This window comes from Hemiscyllium ocellatum (assembly GCF_020745735.1).
Source record: "Hemiscyllium ocellatum isolate sHemOce1 chromosome 27 unlocalized genomic scaffold, sHemOce1.pat.X.cur. SUPER_27_unloc_15, whole genome shotgun sequence".
Classification (NCBI taxonomy): Eukaryota; Metazoa; Chordata; class Chondrichthyes; order Orectolobiformes; family Hemiscylliidae; genus Hemiscyllium; species Hemiscyllium ocellatum.
Window position 1 is genome coordinate 530,562 of NW_026867482.1, and position 23,867 is coordinate 554,428.

Below are 23,867 nucleotides of genomic sequence, written 5' to 3' on the forward strand. Positions count from 1 at the left end.
CTTTGTTAACATTTTCTGAACCCTTTCAAGTTTCGTTTAACTGAACAGTAAAAGTCATACTGGACAGGGATATATCATAGTGTTACTGTGCAATATGTATTTATTTACGGCTGTATAAATTTGATTTATAATTATTTCTAGTTATATCATAGTGTTGTAGCCATGTTATGTATTCCAAGTTTGGGAGAAGATTTGTAGCTCGGCTGCTCGTTGTTGTGGTTCTGTTTGCCGAGCTGGGAATTTGTGTTGCAGACGTTTCGTCCCCTGTTTGGGTGACATTCTCAGTGCTTGGGAGTCTCCTGTGAAGCACTTCTGTGTTGTTTCCTCCGGCATTTATAGTGGTTTGTCTCTGCCGCTTCCGATTGTCAGTTCCAGCTGTCCGCTGCAGTGGCCGGTATATTGGGTCCAGGTCGATGTGTTTATTGATTGAATCTGTGGGTGAGTGCCATGCCTCCAGGAATTCCCTGGCTGTTCTCTGTTTGGCTTGTCCTGTAATAGTAGTGTTATGGATGCGGATCATTAGCTGTCTTCCTGTTTGTCCTATGTAGTGTTTTGTGCAGTCCTTATTGTGTACAAAATCCCATGCAAGGCCTGCACAAAACACTACATAGGACAAACAGGAAGACAGCTAACGATCCACATCCATGAATACCAACTAGCCACGAAACAACACGACCAGCTATCCTTGGTGGCCATACACGCAGATGACAAGCAACATGAATTCGACTGGGATAACACTACTATTATAGGACAAACCAAACTACTATTATAGGAAGAGAGGGGGGGGCAGATAACTAGGTTAGCAAACTGCAAGAGGGTGGCATGATGGCTCAGTAGGTAGCACCGATGCCTCAGTGCCAGATTGGCAACTAAATATCCCAGGATATCGATGCTTCAGGTGGGATAGAGAGGGAGGTGAAGGAGTTGTATTACTGGTCAGAGAGGCTATCACAGCTGTGCTGAAGGAGGGCACTATGAAGGACTCGAGCAGTGAGGTAATATGGGAAAAGTCCTGGGGAAAACTGATGTAGAGAGAGATCTGTGTGTTCAGGCCCATTGTTCCCTGAAGATGGCAATGCAGGTCAGTAGAGTGGTCAAGGCGGCATATGGCACACTTTCCTTCATCGGACAGAGTATTGTGTACAAGAGTTGGCAGGTCATGTTACAGTTATACAAGACTTTGTTTCGGCCAGATTTGGAATACCACGTACAGTTCTGGTCGCCACATTACCAAATGGATGTGGATGCTTTGGAGAGGGTGCAGAGGAGGTTCACCAGGATGTTACCTGGTATGGAGGATGCTAACTATGAAGAGAGGTTGAATAGATCAGGATTATTTTCATTGGAAAGACGGAGGTTAAGGGGGGACCAGATTGAGGCCAACAAAATCATGAGAGGTATAGACAGGGTGGATAGCAAGAAATGTTTTTCCCCAGAGTGGAGGACTCAGTTACCTGGGGTCATGAGTTCAAAGTGAGAGGGGAAAGATTTAAGATATCTATGGAAAGTTCTTTACGCAGAGGGTGCTGGATACCTGGAATGTGTTGCCAGCGGAGATGGTAGGGACGGGAACAATGGCGTCATTTAAGATGTATCTCAACAGATACATGAAAGGGCAGGGAGCAGAGGGATACAGATCCTGAGAAAATAGGCAGCAGGTTTAGATAGAGGATCTGGATCGGTGTAGGCTTGGAGGGCCGAAGGGCCTGTTCCTGTGCTGGAATATTCTTTATTCTATCGGGAAAAGACACCTGCCACTCACCTCATCAATGGCCCTCCTGATTTTACAAAGTGTTATAAAGTGTGCTGGACACTCAATGGAATAGAGGCTATTGTATTTGACTCTGATCTATCTGTGGCCATTGGGAAGACGTTTCCATTGGTAGGAGAGACCAGGAGCCGAGGGCACAGCCTTAGACCTTTTAGAACGGAGATAAGCAGAAACCTCTTCAGACAGAGAGTGGGGAATCTGTGGAATTCACTGCCACAGGAGGCTGGGAGGCCAGGTCACGGAGGGTATTTAAGACCGAAATAGATGGGACAAACATGATTTACCATCCGGTGTGAAAGGAGTGCACTTCCTCAGCTCCTGCAGATCTTTGGCCCGGGGAACGTGCAGTCCCAGCCTCAAACAGCATCGGTCCCACGGGAAGCAAAGGGAGCGAGAGCGGCCAGTCCGGCAGAAAGGAAGCCTCGCTCCCTTCCCGCTTCACCCACTGTCTTCGAACGGGGCACAATACCCCCAAGGGGCACGATCCCCCCCAGTCCTGGGGGGGATTCGCTGCAGACTTCAACTCCGTGCGATCACGTTGGGAAGGCGCCTGTGCGTCCGCAGGGTCGGCGATCGATTGAAGGCCTTGCCGCCCCCGGGGCAGGTGAGAGGCCTCTCCCTGGTGTGTGGAGGCGCCGGTGCGTCTGCAGGTGGGACAGCTGGGTGAAGGCCTTGCCACACTCGGGGCAGGGGTACGGCCTGTCCCCGGTGTGGACCCGCCGGTGCCTCAGCAGCTTGGAGGACCCAACGAAGGCCTTGCCGGACTCGGGGCAGGAGAACGGCCTCTCCCCGGTGTGACCGCGCCAGTGGATCTCCAGCTCAGAGGGGACTCGAAACCCCTTCCCGCATTCCCCACGGTTTCCCCATGGCGCGGGCTCCCTCCAGGTTCGACGCTCCCTCTGACGTCCCACTCTGCTGCGGGTGGCCGGCTGGCTAACTCTCCGCTCCGGTAAAGCTCCCTCCACCCTCGAACAGCGGCATCTCAGTGCTTTACCAGTCAGATCTCTGGAAGCAGGCGGGACAATCCTCCTTCTCCACTCAAAAGATCGATAAAATTCCAGTCCCAATGAGTCAAGCTGGCTGAGGCAATTAGTTCAAGATATGCAGGTAAATCCTCCTGTGAAAGCCTGTAAATTAGAAAGTCATCGCTGTCAGTATCACGTAGAATCTCAGAGTTTAACAGATCGATTTCACGGAATATTCATTCCACGCCCATAACCCAAAACCTGTGAGTCTCCATCCCACACATTCTCCCTACTGCCGTACCTAATACGCTCCCTCCCAATTTTTCTGATTCCTGACATTTGGCAGATCTAGCTCCAAGAAAAGTTAAGAATTAGAACCTCTACAGTGTGGAAACAGGCCCTTCGGCCCAACAAGTCCAGACCGACCCTGTGATGAGTATCCCACCCAGACCCATTCCCCTATATTTACCCCTGACACGTGCACCTAAGCTACACATCCCTGAACACTCTGGGCAATTTAGTACGGCCAACCCACCCTCACCTGTACAAGGTTGGACTGTGGGAGGAAACCGGAGCACTCCGGGGAAACCCACACGGAGAGTCGCCCGAGGCTGGAATTGAACCCAGGTCCCTGGCACTATGAGGCATCGGTGCTACCTACTGAGCCATCATGCCACCCTCATGCAGTTTGCTAACCTAGTTATCTGCCCCCCAACTCTCTTTCTACCATGTTGACAGACCAAGATGTGGGGGGGAAGGGAAAGAGAATCAGAGCAAGAACTTTGCTTTGGTAACAAGACCTAGAACATGCTCGCTCTGAGGATGACTGGAGTGGAGTCACTCAATACCCAAGTGAGACTGGAGGGACCCTATAGAGGAATACACTTACAGGACTCTGTGGATATAGAGAGGAATGAGTCTGACTAGATTCATCCACAGAGTCAGCATTGAGCCCAGTATTCTCCTGTCCTGTAACGGGTATGACTGGAAATACATGACATGTTGTGGTTCTGTTCGCCGAGCTGGGAATTTGTGTTGCAGACGTTTCGTCCCCTGTCTAGGTGACATCCTCAGTGCGTGGGAGTCTCCTGTGAAGCGCTTCTGTCATCTTTCCTCCGGCATTTATAGTGGTTTCTCTCTGCCCGCTTCCGGTTGTCAGTTCCAGCTGTCCGCTGCAGTGGTCGGTATATTGGGTCCAGGTCGATGTGCTTATTGATTGAATCTGTGGATGAGTGCCATGCGTCTAGGAATTCCCTGGCTGTTCTCGGTTTGGCTTGTCCTATAATAGTAGTGTTGTCCCAGTCGAATTCATGTTGCTGGTCATCTGCGTGTGTGGCCACCAAGGATAGCTGGTCGTGTCGTTTCGTGGCTAGTTGGTACTCATGGATGCGGATCGTTAGCTGTCTTCCTGTTTGTCCTATGTAGTGTTTTGTGCAGGCCTTGCATGGGATTTTGTACACAATAAGGACTGCACAAAACACTACATAGGACAAACAGGAAGACAGCTAATGATCCACATCCATAACACTACTATTACAGGACAAGCCAAACAGAGAACAGCCAGGGAATTCCTAGAGGCATGGCACTCACCCACAGATTCAATCAATAAACACATCGACTTGGACCCAATATACCGGCCACTGCAGCGGACAGCTGGAACTGACAACCGGAAGCGGCAGAGACAAACCACTATAAATGCCGGAGGAAACAACACAGAAGTGTTTCACAGGAGACTCCCAAGCACTGAGGATGTCACCTAGACAGGGGACGAAGTGTCTGCAACACAAATTCCCAGCTCGGCAAACAGAACCACAACAACGAGCAGCCGAGCTACAAATCCTCTCCCAAACTTGGAATACATAACATGGCTACAACACTATGATATAACTAGAAATAATTATAAATCAAATTTATACAGTCGTAAATAAATACATATTGCATAGTAACACTATGATATATCCCTGTCCAGTATGACTTTTACTGTTCAGTTAAACGAAACTTGACGGGGTTCAGAAAATGTTTACAAAGATGTTGCCAGGGTTTGAGCTATAGGGAGTGGCTAAATAAGCTGGGGCTGTTTTCCCTGGAGCATCGGAGGCTGAGGGCTGACCTTATTGAGGTTTATAAAATAATGAGGGGCATGGATAGGGTGAATAGACAAGGTCTTTTCCCTGGGGTGGGAGAGTCCAGAACTAGAGGTGAGAGGGGAAAAGACATAAAAAGGATCTAAGGGGCATCTTTGTCAGTCAGAGGGTGGTGCGTGTATGGAATGAGCTGCCAGAGGAAGTGGTGGAGGCTGGGACAATTGCAACATTTAAAAGGCATCTGGATGGGAATATGAATGGGAAGGGTTTGGAGGGACGTGCTGGCACATCGGACTAGATCAATTTTGGCTATGTGCTCGGCATGCACCAGTTGCACATAGGGTCTCTTTGTGTGCTATACATCTGTATGACTCTCAATGCTGTCCAGGCGAGTCAGTGATGTTATAACAACAACACTGGACCAGCAATCCAGAGGCCCCAGGCAAATAATCTGGGCTCATGGGTTCAAATACCAGTAAAAACAAACATTGGGGAAATTAAATGTATTTTTTTTAAATCTGAATTGAAAACTAGTCTCAGTCATTGAGAGAATGAAACTTTTCTGAAAACCCATTTGATTCAATAACGCTCTTCAGGGAAGGAAACCCGTCAGCATTAACTTGGTGCTGCCTGCATATGATGGCTCACGTGCTTGACTTTTAAAATGCCCCCTAAAGTCTGGCAATCCTCTTGTCTGAAGGGCAGTTAGGGACAAAAACATTGTTGGCCTTGCCAAAAAAAAAGCCCACATTCCATGAAGGAGTTTTTCTCGAATGTGACTTCACATCTGCGAATGGGTCACATCAGAACATCCAGACAAATAAGCACCAAAATGTCTGGTGCTGCAAGAGTACAGCAGGTCAGCCAGCATCTGAGGAGCAGGAGGTTTGACATTTTGGGCATAACCCCTTGATTAGGAATGTGGGGTGGGCCCAAAGGGGCTGAGAGATAAATGAGAGGGAGGTGGGACTGGGGGAAGGGAGCTGAGAATGCTATGGGTAGATGAAAGCGGGGGAAGAAGGTGACAGGTCAGAGAGGAGGGTGGAGCAGATAGATGGGAAGGCAGATGGACAGGTGGAACAGTTCAAAAGAGCAGTCCCAAGTTCGAGGGTTGTATCTGGGATTGGGCTGGGGGGGGGGGGAAGAGAGAGAGAGAATGAGGAAACTGGTGAAATCAATATTGATCCTGTATGGTTGGAGGGTCCCAATGCAGAGGCATTCTTCCTCCAGGTATCAGGTGGCCTAGGACCCTGCAACCACATGGCATCAACATCGATATCACCAGTTTCCTCACATTCCCTCCCCCCTCCCACCCCAGCTCCACCCTTCAACTCAGCACCACACTCTTGAACTGTCTCACCTGTCCATCTTCCTTCCCACCAATCTGCTCCACCCTGTCGCCATCAACCCCACCCAACCTGCATCTACCTTACCCCCAGCCCCACTCCCACCTTCCTATTTATCTCTCAGCACCCTTTCCACCCCCCTCCCCCTCCGCAATTCCTGATGAAGGACACGAGAGAGACAGAGACACACAGAGATACAGACACAGAGGGACAGAGACAGCGATCCAGACCAATGCATCCAGCATATGCACCTTTCCTGAGTTCACCTCCTTTCACTTCACTTCCTACAAACCAACAGTTTAATCCCAAAATGAGAAAAGAAATGGAATAGGAGGGGTGAGAAGAGAGGGTGCTGTACTCACAGAGGTTGGTGCAGTCTGGGGTAACACTCAATCTTCATTCAGAGAGAGAGAGAGCAGCAGGAGCTCATGATCCAAGTTCCGCATTCAAACATTGAGGGGATGCTCTGATTGGTAGGAGGACCAGCCTTCCTTCCGGTCCTCCACGGCTCCCCATTGGTCAGGCCTCCCCGTGTCGAGTGAAGGGAGGGGCGCGTGGGGTGTGGAGGAGGGGAGAGGTCACGTGGGCGTCACAAAGACCAGTGCCGCCGCGTGACGCACGGCGTGGTGGACCATTGGGAAAGGCTGGAACGCCGCACGGACGGGCGCTCCGTCCAATCAACGCGCGGCCTTTGTGACGACGGCGGTCCCTCCATTCACGTGACCGGTTGCTCCTGCACTTGCGGGGGGGCGGTTAAGGGGAGCTGATGTTGTGTTGGTCTGGAGGGTCCATGTATCCAGGAAGAGGTGAGTGTGGCTCAGTCAATGAGCATCAGTCAGACCCTGCTGGAGCATGGGGGGAGGTGGGATATTAGGTACAGCAAGAGTTAAAGAGTGTGTGGGATGGAGATTTACAGCTTTTTTAGGTAATAAGTCCCTTTCTGGACAATACTGGGGGATGGGTAATATCAGAAACAGCAGAGTGAGAATTGAAGAAAAGTGTGTATGTCGGGTGGAGATTTGCAACACTTTTTTTTAAAGTTAAAAATCACACAACTCTAGGTTATAGGAGAAAATGAGGTCTGCAGATGCTGGAGATCAGAGTGGTGCTGGAAAAGCTCAGCAGGTCAGGCAGCATCCAAGGAACAGGAGATTCGACGTTTCGGGCATAAGCCCTTCTTCAGGAATGAGGAAAGTGTCCTCATTCCTGATGAAGGGCTTTTGCCTGAAACGTCTTTTTTTTTCCCTGCTCCTCGGATGCTGCCTGACCTGCTGTGCTTTTCCAGCACCACTCTGATCTCCAGCATCTGCTGTCTTTTTCGCCTGGAGGTTTTACTAGATTAGATTAGATTAGATTAGATTAGACTTACAGTGTGGAAACAGGCCCTTCGGCCCAACAAGTCCACTCCGACCCGCCGAAGCGCAACCCACCCATACCCCTACATTTACCCCTTACCTAACACTATGGGCAATTTAGCATGGCCAATTCACCTGACCCGCACATCTTTGTGACTGTGGGAGGAAACCGGAGCACCCGGAGGAAACCCACGCAGACACGGGAGAACGTGCAAACTCCACACAGTCAGTCGCCTGAGTCGGGAATTGAACCCGGGTCTACAGGCGCTGTGAGGCAGCAGTGCTAACCACTGTGCCACCGTGCCGCCCTGATGAAGGTGCAGAGCTCTGAAAGCTCGAACTTCTAAACAAATCTAATGGACTACAACCTGGTGATGTGATTTTTTTTTTACCTTTGTACACCCCAGCCCAACACTGGCATCTGCATATTGTAACTTGATTGTTTTAGGGAAGTTCTACAGAAACTAGAATGATCTGTTCTGAATTCCTGTCATGTGCAGGCAGCAATGACTTTTGTAATCCCCTTTTCACAGGATATGAGAAGAGCAGCTTTGCAGGTAGAGCTCCCCAACGGAGTACCATGTGAAGGTCTGACAGAGCCCCTTGATTCGTGGGACAGGAGAGACGTCCCTCTTTCAGTCCAGAAGGGGGAAATTCTTTGAACATTTTTGTCTGCTTCAGTAGGCTCTTAAAGTATCGTCTTTACCTGAACCACAGGGGCACGTGCCTGAGCCAGTTTGCCCACTGTGGGGAAAGGAAGTCTCAGGAGGCATTCCGCGCGCCATGGAGAAACCGTGGAAGTGTGGGGATTGCGGGAAAGGATTCCGCTACCCATCCGATCTGGAGATCCACCGCCGTGTCCACACTGGGGAGAGGCCGTTCAGCTGCTCGGTGTGCGGCAAGGGCTTCTCTGACTCGTCCACCCTGCTGACCCACCAGCGGGTCCACACCGGGGAGCGGCCCTTCACCTGCTCCGTCTGCGGCAAGGGCTTCACCCAGTCGTCCAACCTGCTGACCCACCAGCGGATCCACACTGGGGAGCGGCCCTTCACCTGCTCCGTCTGCGGCAAGAGCTTCACCCAGTCGTCCAACCTGCTGACCCACCAGCGGGTCCACACCGGCGAGGTGGCCTTCACCTGCTCGGTGTGCGGCAAGGGCTTCCCTCACTCGTCCACCCTGCTGCGGCACCAGTGGGTCCACACCGGGGAGCGGCCCTTCACCTGCTCCGTCTGCGGAAAGGGCTTCCCTCACTCGTCCGCCCTGCTGTCCCACCAGCGGGTCCACACCGGGGAGAGGCCGTTCAGCTGCTCTGTCTGCGGCAAGGGCTTCACCCAGTCGTCCGCCCTGCTGACCCACCAGCAGGTCCACACCGGCGAGGGGGCCTTCACCTGCTCGGTGTGCGGCAAGGGCTTCCCTCACTCGTCCACCCTGCTGCGGCACCAGCAGATCCACACCGGGGAGCGGCCCTTCACCTGCTCCGTCTGCGGCAAGGGCTTCCCCCACTCCTCCGGCCTCCAGATCCACCAGCGGGTCCACACCGGGGAGCGGCCCTTCACCTGCTCGGTGTGCGGCAAGGGCTTCACCCGGTCATCCAACCTGCTGACCCACCAGCAGGTCCACACCGGGGAGCGGCCCTTCACCTGCTCGGTCTGCGGCAAGGGCTTCACCCGCTCGTCCCGCCTGTTCTCACACCAGCGGGTCCACACCGGGGAGAGGCCGTTCACCTGCCCCGAGTGCGGCAAGGGCTTCACCTGCTCCTCCAACCTGCTGTCGCACCGGCGGCTTCACAGCGGCGAGCACTCGTTCATCTGATCCGTCTGCGGCAAGGGCTTCACCCGGCTGACCAACCTGCGGACACACCAGCGGGTCCACACCGGGGAGTGGCCATTCACCTGCCCCGTCTGCGAGAGGGGCTTCGCTCACTCCCAGCACCTGCTGCGGTACCAGCGGGGGCACAAGTGACGGGGCCAGCTGCTGTGAGTCACCGCCCAGGGCTGAACCCTGGGTGGGAGGGTGGAGGGTCACTGCAGTTGCTGTGCTCCCATCTGCTTGGCAGCCAGTGGCTCTGCGAGCCTGCGACTGCGCATTTCCTCCTGAAGTAGAGATGTACAACAAAGAAACAGACCCTTCGCTCCAACTCCTCCATATCCTCAACTAATCAAGTCCCATTTGCCAGCAATTGGCCCTATCCCTCCAAACCCCTCCTTACACAGATACCCAAGTGGTTGCCTTTTAAATGTTGCAATTGTACCAGCCTCCACCACTTCCTCTGACAGCTCATTCCACACGCGCACACACCACCCTTTGTGTGAAAAATGTTGCCCCTTAGGACCCTTTTTAAATCTTTCCCCTCTCACCCTAAACCTATGCCCTCTAGTACTGGCAAAAGACTTTGTCTATCCCTATCTATGCCCCTCATAATTTTATAAACCTCTCTTAAAGTCAACCCTCAGCCTCCGACGTTCCAGGGAAGACAACCCCAGCCTGTTCAGCTTCTCCCTGTCGCTCAAACCCACCAACCCTGGCAACATCCTTGTCAATCTTTCTGAACCCTTTCAAGTTTTGCAATATCCTTCCGATAGACTAGAAGTGCACATAATACAGAGGAACTTCGATTATCCAGAATTAGATGAACCAGTACGGTGGCTCAGTGGTTAGCGCTGCTACCTCACAGTACCAGGGACCCGGGTTTCATTCCTGCCTCAGGCGACAGACTGTGTGGAGTTTGCACATTCTCCCCGCGTCTGCGTGGGTTTCCTCCTAGTGCTCCGCTTCTGTCCCACAGTCCAAAGATGTGCAGGTCAGGGTGAATTGGCTATGCTAAGTTGCCCGACGTGTTAGGTACATTAGTCAGAGGGAAATGGGTCTGGGTGGGTTACTCTTTGGAGGGTCAGTGTGGACTGGTTGGGCCTGTTTCCACACTGTGAGGGATCTAATCGTCAAGCGACTGAAATACACCCTGCATGTGTCCTTTGGATAATCGAGGTTCCTGTGTATTCCAAAAGTGGCATAACCAACGTCCTGTCCAGACCCCAACCCCTATACTCAGTGCTCTGACCAAAAAAGTGATCTGCAGAATCTGCGGGACTTGCGAAATCCTGGGAGGTAAATCACGTGTTTCTCCTTCTCTTGCAGGTGGATCCAAGATTTCACTCTCTGTCCCATTGAGTCTCCAGTCAGGTCCTTCAGCTCAACTGGTCTCTCTCAGTATTTCTGACCCATGTGAGCCTCTACGCACCTCCCCTTCACTTGCTCACACTTGATTTCCCTTACAGCAGCATTCCCTTCAGTTCCTTTCTCCCTGACGTCTGTATCCAGCTTCTCCTTAAATGCCGTCTACCTCGACCTGCTACTGTGGGGGTCATTCCCGCTGCAGACAGAGGTCTCTCCTTTGTAACCTCTTCAAAAGATTTACCGCTGACTTCCCCCTTCAGTCTTTTCCATTTCTGGGTCTCCCCGCTGTTGCGAAACTTGGAATGGTTCAGAAAAGATTGACAAGGATGTTGCCAGGGTTGGAGGATCTGAGCTACAGGGAGAGGCTGAACAGGCTGGGGCTGTTTTCCCGGGAGCGTCGGAGGCTGAGGGATGACCTTATAGGGGTTTACAAAATTATGACCAGCATGGATAGGATAAATAGGCAAAGTCTTTTCCCTGGGGTTGGGGAATCCAGAACTAGAGGGCATAGGTTTAGGGTGAGAGGGGAAGATATAAAAGAGACCTACAGGGCAACGTTTTCATACAGAAGGTGGTGTGTGTATGGAATGAGCTGCCAGAGGATGTGGTGGAGGCTGGTACAATTGCAACATTTAAGAGGCATTTGGATGGGTATATGAATAGGAAGGGTTTGGAGGGATATGGGCCGGGTGCTGGCAGGTGGGACTAGTTTGGGTTGGGATATTTGGTCGGTATGGACGGGTTAGACCGAAGGGTCTGTTTCCGTGCTGTACATCTCTTGACAAAGCCTTGTCTGAGGGTGAAATGTTGTCATTCCCGTTGATGCGGGTGGTCCCCTGTCTGTTGTCCTTTTTGTTTCCTTTCTCGGAAAGGACGTCGCAGACATGGGCAGCGTTCCCGAGCCCCGCTCCGGAACGGGCTGTTCCGTCCTCTTCCAGCCCCCGGGGGGTAAGGGGCAGCTTGAGTGCATTGGGAGTGTGGGCCGTTCACCGGGAAGGTGCCAATGGGACGGGAGAGCGGTACCGGTAATGGGGGCGAGGGGGAGATGCCTCAGACCGCCAGAAACACTGGGGCAGCTGCTCGCGTGCTCCTTTTGGATCTCACAGCACAGGGAGGCCTTTCATCTGATTACCTCCCCGTCTCTGACTCTGTCTCTGGCTCTCTGTCTCTCTGTGTCTCTCTCTCTCTCTCTGTGTGTCTCTCTCTGCATCTGCCTCTGCGTCTGTCTGTCTCTCTGAGGTGACAGCGGATTCCAGCATATTGCTGGGTAAACCTGTTTTTCCTCTGTTTTCCCCCTCTCTCTCCTGCTCAAACCCCTGACCTTCAGGCCGCCCCTGACCTTGTCACTATCAGTGAATAGGGAACAGCTTTTCTTCCTCCACCTTATCTGAACCTATCACAATCTTCCCCACTTTCACCAGTTGTATCTGTGTGTGACCCTCTCTTTCTGTGTCTCTTTCTCTCCTAAGCCCCCTCCCTCACCACATCCCATTTACCCACCCCCTCCTGTCATGCTCCCACTTTCAAACGGTCTCGTTGTGTTTTCACTGCCTCTTCCCCATCGTTTCCGTCAAGCACCTCATCTCACGCTTAGAACCCCTGCACTGTAGGAGTAGGCCCTTCAGCCCATCCAACCCACACCTCACCCAGACCTCTGCCTGTAACCCTGCAATTCCCACCTAGCCTACACATCCCTGGGCACTATGGGTAATTTAGCATGGCCAATGCCCCCTAACCTGCACATCCCCAAACACTATGTAATTTAGCACGGCCAGTCCACCCAAACCTGCACATCCCTGGATAGTATAGGACAATTTAGCATGGCCAATCCACCCTCACCTACACAACCCTGGACACTATGGGTAATTTAGCCTGACCAATTCACCCAAACCTGCACATCCCTGGATACTATAGGACAATTTAGCCTGGCCAATCCTACACTAAGGGTGGATTGGCCATGCTAAATTACCCATAGTGTCCAGGGATGTGTAGGTTAGGGTAGATTGGCCATGCTAAATTACCCAATCCTACACATCCCTGGGTACTGTTAGGATAAAATAGGTCAAGGGAGGGTGGAGCTATAGCTGCTGTTTGGGGAATCGAAACTGTAGCTGTAGCTGCTGCTTGGGAAATCGAAACTGTTGCTTACGTGGCCAGCTCAGCTGCCAACGCCCAAATGAGCTCAATAACAGGAAACGCCTAGCAAACGCGAAATGTCCTAATAAGGCAATGCTTAGTAGCTCCGCGAAGCTCTGCTTAGCAAAGAGTATATCAGGAGCAGATTTGGGAGGGGAAGGCAGAACGCGCCTTCTCCAGTGAATGCATGGTGATTCACTGTATCAGCTACGATTCTGCATTAAAGCCTGCTTGTGCCAAACAATTGAGCGTCTGTTGTCTCTCCTCCTAAAACGAACATGCAAGAACAGATTCCGTCCTAACAGTACTATGGGTAATTTAGCATAGCCAATTCACCCTTACCTACACATCTTTGGATTGTGGGAGGAAGCCGGAGCACCCGGAGAAAACCCTCGCAGGCGCAGGCTGGAAATGTGCAAACTCCACACGGACAGTCGCCCCGAGGCTGAAATTGAACCCGGGTCCCTTGGCGCTGTGACCACTGAGCAACCCCTTATAATCCGCCTGCGTTAAGTTCCTTTTGTCACCTGGAGGAATGTTACAGTGGGGAGCGGGGTTTAAGTCTTCTCTGAGCTGAGAGAGGACACAGGAGATGCTCCTCATCATGCTTTCATGTGTCACGTTGCATAATTCTTAGATTTTACATGTAAATGTCTAGTTGGGGTTAGAATTCTTGTAAATATAGACAAACGGAACCACTTGTTGAGACATTTCACCAAACCCCAAGTCGGCAATTGACATGCCCGCCCCTGAAAAGAGAACCTTTCGTGGGGTCAGAGTTGACATTGAGAATAGCGAAATGAACACTGTCCCTGTCGTGTTTGTATTTTTGCTGACAGAAGGGCAGTTTGCAGTCAGCAGGACGTGTGGGACTAGAGGCTGCGGGCCAGGTCTGCGCTCGGGAGCGTAAATCCCAACGGGAACCAGAGGCGTTGCTAACGTTTAAGCCAGCTGAGCTTAGCAAGAAAAGGCTGCGACCCTGTGCTTGAACTGATCAGCCGAAACTTGGGCGGAGCCAAGGAGATCTGAAGGCGAAGCTCACGGGAGGGTCTCCTTTCTCAAAAAAAAACAGAAAACATGAGGGATACCAGGAAGAATTCCGCTGAATTCCAGAGAGCTGTGGCATGCCGTTGATTTGGTACAATGAGCTTTTAATGTGAACTCTCATGAGGGAGTGCAAACGAACTCGAGTTGAAATGTAGCTCCGTACAGTGTTGTGTAACAGTCATAGCGTTGACCGTTGTTGAACGTTTTGATGCGGTCCAGTTTTTCTTTTGTTTTTTTAAAGATGAGATGATGTTTTGTGGTTTTTGGATGGGTTGGGTACAGAGTGGGAGGTAGGGTGGGCTGGGATCTTCCATGTTGATGGGATTTGACAGTGAATTTTGCTTCGTCAATTATTCAGACTGTGTGCCTGGAGAGAGGGAGGGTCTGACCCTTGGGAAGGGTGCTGGCGGGGTGTGGGCGGGAGGTGAACCTTTGCAATGTCCAATCAGAAGGCTAAGTGTTAAGATAACAAGAGCAGATATTTAGCAGTCGATAAGTGCAACATTTAAGCAGTTTATTCATATGCAGCTCAAAGGCTGTCCCCAAAGTTAAACTTAGTATGGCGCCTACCCACTCAATCCAGTTACCCACCCCATTTCAGGGTGGATATGTGAACTATCACTAATTTTGGTTCTCTAACGAATAAAACATTTAAACCTAGCTGTTCAGGAAAGCAAACAAGTTTAAAACTACAGCCATGCTGCAGTTAAACTCAATAGACTTACTCAGAGCAAAATACATGTTCCCTGAAAGTAGTTGAAAGTTAACATAGTTGTATTAGATGTCGGAATATCTGTTTAAATGGAGCCGTGAGCTTTCCCAATGTAGACAGGGCTCCTCGAAACGTGGCAGTGTCCCCCCTGCAGCTGCAGAGCGAGACAGGAGAGTTTGTTTTTGTGAATGAGCAGTTGTAGCGCGAGGTGGCTGTTGCTTGGTGACGGTGAGGCTCCCCGGCCCCGCCCATCCCCCCGTGCAGACGTCACGCGGGGGTGAAGGCGGTTGGGAGGAGAAGTCGCTCGAGCGGGGAAGCGGCGGCCGTTAGGAAAATGGCGCCGTGCGGCCGGGGCAGACCCCCGTCACTGGTCACCGCCGCCTTCCTGGCGCAGCTGCTGTGTCACGGCCACACCGGCCGGCTGCACAGCAGGCAGGAGCCGGTGACCATTCTGGAGGCGGATGGGGTTAAGGGCCTGTTTGGGAACTGGTCGGCCGCCTGGGTGGTGGAGTTCTACTGGTCGTGGGGCGGCCCCTGCGTCAACTATGGGGCCACCTGGAAGGTACTGGGCCCGGGAGGTGAAAGGTGAGGCAGGTTGTGGGGGGGACGGAGGGGAAGGAATGTGGGGCCTGTCCTGTCATAGTCACATTTTACACTCACTTTCCATCTGCTTTTACTGGCGCTTGTGCTGTTTACCCCTCACTGTTTTTTAATCCTTGTGCTGTTTACCCTTTGCTGTTACTTGTGCAATTGCTGAGGGTAGTGTGTAAATACTAGTGAAGGATACTATGCACCAGCATGTATATGTTCCTCAGTTATTGAAGGGGCAGGACCTGTTGAGAATGGTTAGTAAAGCAGGTTGTGCACTAAGCCTTGTTAACATGGATATGTTCATTGGAAAAGTTGACTTTTTATTATTTAGAGTCGTAGAGATTTTCAGCACGGAAACAGATCCCCTCAGTCCAACCTGTCCACGCCAACCAGATATCCTACATTAATCTAGTCCCCATTGCCAGCACTATATCCCTCTACACCATTCCTATTCATATACCCATCCAGATACTTTTTAAAGGCTGTAATTATATCGGCCTCCACCACTTCCTCTGGCAGCTCATTCCATACACACACCACCCTCTGCATGGAAACATTGCCCTTCAGGTATCTTTTATATCTTTGTGGCCTCACCCCAAACCTATGTCCTCGAGTTGTGAAGGTCACCCCAACACAGAGGAAAAGACTTAAAAACATTGCTTTTCCATTTGTTTGGCTGCTCAATCAAATATCGAGCCACATAGGGGAAAAAATATCGCTCTGCCCTTTTTGATCTCCAATAGACATTTGGAAACTGAAAATCTGTCAATAACACCAGCATTGCTACAGAGCATATTGTGTACACTCCTCGGTGTCAACAAGCAAGGCACATGTTTGCCAGTGTCACCAAAACATTGGGCGTGTTCCTCGCTGTCAGCAGAAAAGGGCCGAAACCTACTTTTGATGGACAAAAAGGATCACTGGAGGACCGGAAGGAGACTTGTCCTCCTGCCATTCGGAGCTCCCCTATTGGTGAACGCGGAAGTTGGGCCATGAGGTTCTGAAGTTCCTGCCCCTCCTCTCTCTCAATGAAGATTGAGCTTCACTCAGACTGCAGCTTCCTTCCTCTGTCCAACATCTGTGAGTACAGCATTCTCTTTTCTCACCCCCTTTTCCATTTACGTTTCATTCTGGGGTTCAATTGTTGACTTGGAGCAACTGAAAGGAATGGGAGTGAATCCAGTGAGGGGACAGACTCTGGAAAAATTAGTCCAAGCCTTTGTCTCAATTGACAAAATAGACAGGCAGGAGACTGGAAGAATGCAGCAAGCCAGGCAGTATCAGGAGGTGGAAGAGTTGAGGTATCTGGTGGAATCCTTGTTCAGGATTGGGGGTGGGTATAGGGAGAGCTGTGGAACAAGGGTGTGCTGGGGGCAGGGTGATGAAGTGAGGATAGGTGGAGACAGGTAGAAGGTACAATAGACAATAGGGACAGGAGTCAGCTCTTCTGCCCTTTGAGCCAGCACCACCATTCATTATGATCGTGGCTGATCATCCTCAATCAGTATCCTGTTCCTGCATTATCCCCATAACCTGGTTGGTGAATGGGAGGAAGGAATCTAGTTGGCAGGGAAGAGTGGAAAGGGCTTGGAAGTGGGTTGGGGGATGGGATGGGAGATTATTTGAAATTGGAGAACTCAGTCTCGAGTCCTCCGGGCTGTGGACTGCTCAGACAAGATGAGGTTTTGTTCCTCCAATTTGTCAGAAGGGGAGTAGGAAGGGGCATTAAAATGGGTGGAGACTGGCAAGTCCGCTCAGCCTCTGTGGACCTGGCTGTGATGCTCGGCAAACCATTCCCCAAGTTTACGCTCGGTCTTCCTGACGTAGAGAAGACCATAACTGGCAAAGCACAGTGGGTCAAGCAGTAGGACAGTCGTAGTTTGAGGCACAAGCTCTTCCTCAGGAATGATGCGTGGATGTTCAGAGGGGCATCAGCGTCCTTCTGTGCCAGTTGTCAGACAGGTGCAGCAGGCAATGAGCAAGGCAAGTGGCATATTAGCAAGAGGAATTAAGTTCAGAAGTGGGAATGTCTTCCAGCAGTTAGGAGGTCATAGAATATATTCAAGGCTGAGTTCACGTGATTTTTATGTGGATGCTTGTGGGGGAAGGCAAAAAAATGGTTGTAAGACCAGTATCCAGTTTTAAGACAGTTCCAGAGTCAGACAGCACAGAAACAGACCCTTCAGTACAACTAGTCAATGCTGACTATGTTCTCAAACTAAACCAGTCCCACCTGGCAGTGTTTTGGCCCATATCCCTCCAAACCTTTCCTATTCATGACGTTACTGTACCTGCATCCACCACATCCTCTAGACATTTAGTCCTCACGTGAACTACTCTGTGTAAAAAAAAAATTGTGCCCTTCAAGTCTTTTTAAAATCCTTCTCCTGTCACCGTCAAAATTTGCTCCCTAATTTTGAAACCCCAACCCTAGGGGAAGGACACCCTTTGTTCACCTCATCTCTCCCCTCATGATTTTATAAACGTTGATAAGGTCACATCTCCACTTCCAATGCTCCAGTGAAAAAGTCCCAGCCCATCCACCTAGATGAAGGTAGAATCCTGTCCCTCAGGATTCCCTCCAACAATGTGCCCACCACTGATGTCAGGCACACTGATCTATAGTTCCCTGGCTTGTCCTTACCGCCCTTCTTAAACAGTGGCACCACGTTAGCCAACCTCCAGTCTTCTGGCACCTCACCTGACATGCACAGTATGCTCTATGGAGATGCTGTTTTTGATGGATTTAAAGTGTCCAAATGCCACAATTTCTCCCCCACTCACTTGACATAACCGTGCAGGCTCCTCGCTATTTGATGTTCATGTTACTTAGAACCCTCATGATCATATCAATCTCAATGAGGTCACCCCTCAACCTCCTGTGCTCCAGTGAAGACAGTCTCAGCTTCTCCTTATAACTCAAACCCTCCAGTCCTGGCAACATCCTGGTAAATCTTTACTGAACCCTCTGTAATAGTATTCTTCCTATTACAGGGCCACCACAAGCCTTCTCAGTACTCTACAAGTGACTTCACCAACATCCTGTACACCTTCAACATGATGTCCCAACTCCTTTATTCAATGGTGTGAACAATTAAGGTAAGTGTGCTGAATGTTTAACATCAATCTACATTTGTCAATATATCATATCAGTTGCATGCCACTGGGACCTTTTGCTCTTAACTCTGCGTCTTATGATCCTGCTCCACAGCTACCCGATGAAGGAGCAGCGCATCGAAAGCTAGTGCTTCCAAATAAATCTGTTGGACTATAACCCACTGTTGTGATTTTTCAACCTTGTCCCACCTAGTCCAACAGCAGCACCTCCACCTCCTTTCTAATGAACACAGCCCATACCTCCCAGTGCTGCCAGTAAACTGCCGATGAAATGATGCAGTGCCTGCACGCCTGAAAAGTGTATAATTTCTAACGAAACCAGCTACTCATTCACTGCTCCATCTGATACACGACTTTGGAAACTTAGTGCAGGAGGCTGCAAGAAATGAGCAGCTTTAAAACAAAAACCGCTTGGAGCTTTCAATGAGAGCCTGAGCCCAGCAGTACGTTCTGGTTACCTTTATTGTGGCCCAACATTGTTACAGCTGCAGATGCCCCCAGCAAAAGGGCAGAGAAAGAGTAGCTGTGTTTTAGACAGCTCAACAACAGGGGGAGGTGCAAGGGGCAGGGCAAGGCCAACAGCAGGCCCCCGCACTACGCCTGCGTTGCCTTGCACAGTTTACAAAAATCCCTTCCCCTTCAGAGACTCCCCACAGTGTGGAAGCTGGCCACTCGACCCAAAGACTACACACCGATCCTCCAAAGGGTAACCCACCATGCAATTCCCCTACCCCTATTGCTCAACATTTACCCCTGACTAATGCACCTAACCTGCACATCCCTGGGCACTATGGGTATTTCAGTACTGTCAATCCACCTGAACCTGGACAACTCGTATATGCCAACCAGATATCCCAACCCAATCTAGTCCCACCTGCCAGCACGGGGCCCATATTTCCCCCAGTTGCCTTTTAAATGTTGCAATTGTATCAGCCTCCACCACTTCCTCTGGCAGCTCATTCCATACACGTACCACCCTCTAAATGAGAAGGTTGCCCCTTAGGTCTCTTTCATATCTTTCCCCTCTCACCCTAAACCTATGCCCTGTATTTCTGGACTCTCCCATCCCATAGAAAAGACTTTGTCTATCTATCCTATCCATGCCCCTCATGATTTTATAAACCTCTATAAGGTCACCCCTCAGCCTCTGACGCTCCAGGGAAAATAGCCCCAGCCTGTTCTGTCTCTCCCTATAGCTCAAATCCTCCAGTCTTGGCGACATCCTTGTAAATCTTTTTAGATTAGATTAGATTACTTAGTGTGGAAACAGGCCCTTCGGCCCAACAAGTCCACACCGACCTGCCGACGCGTATATCACCCAGACCCATACTCCGGGGGTTTGCAAGGACTGCCACAAACACTACGTAGGACAAACAGGAAGAAAGTTAGCCACCAGGATACACGAACACCAGCTAGCCACAAAAAGACACGACCTTCTATCCCTCGTAGCCCAACATACGGATGAAAGAAAACACCACTTTGACTGGGACAGCATCTATCCTGGGACAACATCTATCCTGGGACAGGCTAAGCAAAGACATGCCAGAGAATTCCTAGAGGCCTGGCACTCCAATCACAACACCATAAACAAACACATAGATCTAGATACCATCTATCAACCCCTCAGAAAATGAACAGGAAATGACATCACCACAAACCCCAGGAACCCTATCCAGGCCAAACATATAAATCGAAAGCAGGAGACAACAGCTTCGCTTCATTTGGAGGTCGCCACTGATGATGTTCCCAAGCCAGGTAATGAAACGTCTGGATATCAAACCTACACCCTAATCTTCAACCTGAGCTACAAACCTTGCAAAGTAGAATGTATTTGCAAACATCATGCTGCAAATACAAACCCACCCCCATGGATGATCTATCTCGTGTGTGCATGAGATAGAGAAACAGTCTATTTCCGTGCTGTTTATCTCTATTTGATAACCGTTGCTTTATTTCTGTTGGTGTAAATGTTGTTGTAATTCATAGCTGGATCTTCATAGGTGTAAGGGTGACAGAATTCCTCAAGTAGGGCACTGGAAGATTCCTGGGAGACCCCTATTTCTGGTTTACTTCCTCATGAACAAACATTAAGCACGTGTACCTATTTATTTACGATTTTGTTTCATTGTTCTTGTTTGATTCCCTGCTATGACTACACCTTGTATTAGGATAGTTGACAGGCTGGGAGATTGTGGCTTGGGTCTTGATTGAATATTTTATCGTTCCAGAAGTTATAAAAGGCGGGGTCAAAGCTTTAGCAGAAATCCAGCAGAGCTGAGAACAGACCGACATCTTAGTCTGTGGGAACAGGGAGATCAACAGAGGATAGAGAAATCAGGTCCTGAAACCAGACCACCCTGTGATCAGTGCTTTGATTACAGGCATCCTTCTACATCAGTCAATGCCAGTTGTCAGACAGGTGCAGCAAGGCAAGTGGTATATTAGCAGGCTGAACTGAGATTAGAAGTGGGGATGTCTTCCTGCAGTTAGGGAGTCATTGAATTTATTCAAGGCTGAGTTCATCTGATTTTTGAACAACAAAGTGTGGATTTTTATGTTGTGTGGATGAGGTGTATTTTTTTGTGGTTTATGTTTTGGATACAGGAAGAGTAGACATTTTTAAAGTGGAAGGCAAGAAAATGGTTTTAAGACCACGAAAGAACAGTTACAGTCAGACAGCACAGAAACAGATCCTTCAGTCCAACTATTCCATGCTGACTATGTTCTCAAACTAAACTAGTGCCACTTGCCAGTGTTTGGCCCATATACCTCCACACCTTCCCTATTCATGTACTTATCCACATGTCTTTTAAACGTTGCATCTGAACATGTATCCACCACTTCCTCTTTACATTCACTCAATACATGAAACACTCTGTTATAAACAAACTTTTCCCAATTCTGTCCATTCCATGGATTCATTCTCTTTCCTTTCAGTTGCTGCAAGTCATAAATTGAAGCCCAGAATGAAAAAAATGGAAAAGGAGTTGTGAAGAGAGTACCTTACTCACAGATGGTTGACACAGTAAGGAGGGTGGAGTCTGGAGCAAACCCGAAATGTCGATTTTCCTGCTCCTCGGACACTGCCTGACCTGCAGTACTTTGCCAGCACCACTCTAATCTTGACCCTGATCTCCAGCATCTGCAGTTCTAACTTTCTCCTGTAAGAAATCAGCAGTTTTAAACCAAAAACCTGTTGCAGTTTAAAGCTCTCATTGAGAGTATGAGCTCAGTGTGAAGATCAGGTAATCTTTATTGTGACCCAACTTTGTTACAGCTTCAGAATCTCCCAGCAGAAAGGTGTAGAAAAAGTAGCAATTTTTTAAAAACAGCTCAAGGTCAAAGTGCAACTCCTCACTTTCTTCATTATTGGTCACCACTGAGTTGTCCCTTTGTAATTGGATCCTTGGTGTAGCCATAATCTGGAGGAAGTATTGCCTCACTCAGCAATTTCAACCTGTATCCAAGTAAGTTGGATGAGCAGCATAGAGTCAACCAGACTATTGTGGGTCTGGAGTCACGTGTAGGCCAGAGCGGGTAAAGGATGCAGCTGGGACGACTGCTCTAATAACTGCTCAAGTCTTCCCTAAAAAAGAACTGAGTGAATCAGAAGGGGGTTTTTTTCCACCTCCACCCCACCGACAATAGTTTCACCGTTAGATTCTGAACTCCAGATTTCTGACCAAATTCCAATTCCGCCATCTGTTGTGGGAATCGAACTCAGGAGCCACTGGAACTGGGTTGATAGTCCAGTTGGTAAAGGCACTCGGCCGTCCTTCTTTCAATCCTCCTGCAATGCCACGTGATCCCGCTGGTAGGTCAGCAAGGAGGCGGCCTGGGTAAAGGCCTTCCCGCACTCGGGGCAGCTTAAGGGCCTCTCCCCCATGTGGATCCACTGGTGGGTCTGGAGGTTGGAGGAATCGCTTAAGTCCTTCCTGCAGTCAGGGCAGGGGAACGGCCTCTCCCCAGTGTGACTGCGCCAATGAGTCTCCAGGGCAGACGGGAAACAAGCCTTTCCCACAGTTGCCACACTTCCATGGTTTCTCCACGGGGCGGGATTCCTCGGGTTTCTCCATGGCCGAAGCTTCAGCCGCACAAACGCATGTGGAGCTTCTCTCCACCGTGAATTCCTCTTTCCAAACCGTAGAGCTGTTGCACGCTCCTCACTCAGTGCACTGTAACGGTAGGGTCTCTCATCCAGTCCCACTGATGCTGAAAACGTACCCAAACAGCTTTGCTCCTCACAGAATCATAGTTGCAAACTGTTGCGGTCCCGATGGATTGGATTGAATGACTGTCAGACATGGACGTCAAAGTAAGGACTGCAGACGCTGGAGAGTCAGAGTCAGAAAGTGCGGCGCTGGAAAAGCACAGCAGGTCAGGCAGCATCCAAGAAGCAGGAGAGTCAACGTTTTGGGCATTAGGCCTTCATCTGTTGATTTTGAAACTTCCATCTTCAGATCCTGAAATGTAAAAAGAGATTACAAAAGTCATCACTGTCAGTGCAGGGTAGAAATTCTGAACAAGCAATTCTACTTTCTGCGGAAAGTTCTTTTCTTTTGTTATTTCACAAAATTGAAAGCACCATCCCACTCTCTCTCTCCCTCTGTTCTCACTCTGATCTAACTAATTCCCCTGAAGGTGCTGATTCAGGATCTTCCAGGGGCAGAAAAGCAAAAACGTCAAGACTGACATCTCTCTGAATTTTGGATAACTCCACCTGAAAGTTAATATCTTTCACAACATTGGGATACTGCTGAGAGGTGAGGAGGTCTGATTTTGGGAAGCAAAAAAAAATAATGAGTTTGTGCCAATCCCTTCCCTTCAGAGAATCCCCAGAGTGTGAAAGCAGGCCACTCAGCCCCACAAATCCATACCGACCCTCTAAAGGGTAACAGACCCACACCTATTCCCCTACCCCCTATTGCTCAACTTTTACTCCCTGATTAATGCACCTAACCTGCACATCTCTGGGCATGGTCAATCCATCCTAACCGGGACAAAGTTAAAAATCACACCACCAGGTGAGTGTTCAACAGGTTTATTTGGAATGACTCGCTTTCAGAGCGCTGATCCTTCAGGTGGTTGTGGAGAATAAGATCTTAAGACATAACTTATAGAAAAACATTATCGCGTTCTGCCACCGAAATGATATATTGAACAAACCTGGACTGTCAAGTCTTTCATCTTTTAGACTGGATTGCAGCTATCATTCACATGTAAATCCCAGACCTTCTTGCAAGGCACCTTATCAAGATAACTCGAGGTTTTATAGCAAAATGTGACATCTCAGTTCACATAATGCATTAAAGGTGTGAGGTCAGAGTCTGTCTGTGTCCCAGTCTTGAGTCAGACTGGTTCTATTTCCAAAGTGTAATATTTTGTAAATTACATGGATTGACTGCTTACTGATTGTGTATTTTTTTAGCAAAATAGAATGTATCTGCAAATATCATTCTGCAAATACAAATAGAGCCTTATTTCTGGTTTACTTCCTAATGAATAAACATTAAACGCGAGCACCTATTTATTTCTAATGTTGTTTCATTTTTCTTGTTTGATTCCCTGC

General features: G+C 49.6%; 1 protein-coding gene and 1 pseudogene across 2 annotated transcripts; both read left to right on the forward strand.

Moving 5' to 3' along the window:
* The first annotated feature begins 856 nt into the window (after positions 1–856).
* LOC132807364 (zinc finger protein 271-like) overlaps positions 857–23,867 on the forward strand; it is a 51,980-nt pseudogene continuing 28,969 nt past the window's right edge.
* Positions 14,687–21,330, forward strand: LOC132807355 (sulfhydryl oxidase 1-like). 2 transcript variants are annotated; one of them, XM_060821586.1, is made up of 3 exons: positions 14,687–15,175; positions 18,176–18,280; positions 21,236–21,330. In XM_060821586.1, the coding sequence occupies exons 1-2, from the start codon at positions 14,925–14,927 to the stop codon at positions 18,240–18,242; spliced, it is 318 nt and encodes a 105-aa protein (XP_060677569.1). In that variant the 5' UTR covers positions 14,687–14,924; the 3' UTR covers positions 18,243–18,280; positions 21,236–21,330. The 2 variants fall into 2 exon arrangements, 1 of the variants encoding a protein (XP_060677569.1); XR_009641957.1 differs by lacking the exons at positions 14,687–15,175; positions 21,236–21,330 and adding exons at positions 15,405–16,261; positions 18,393–21,200.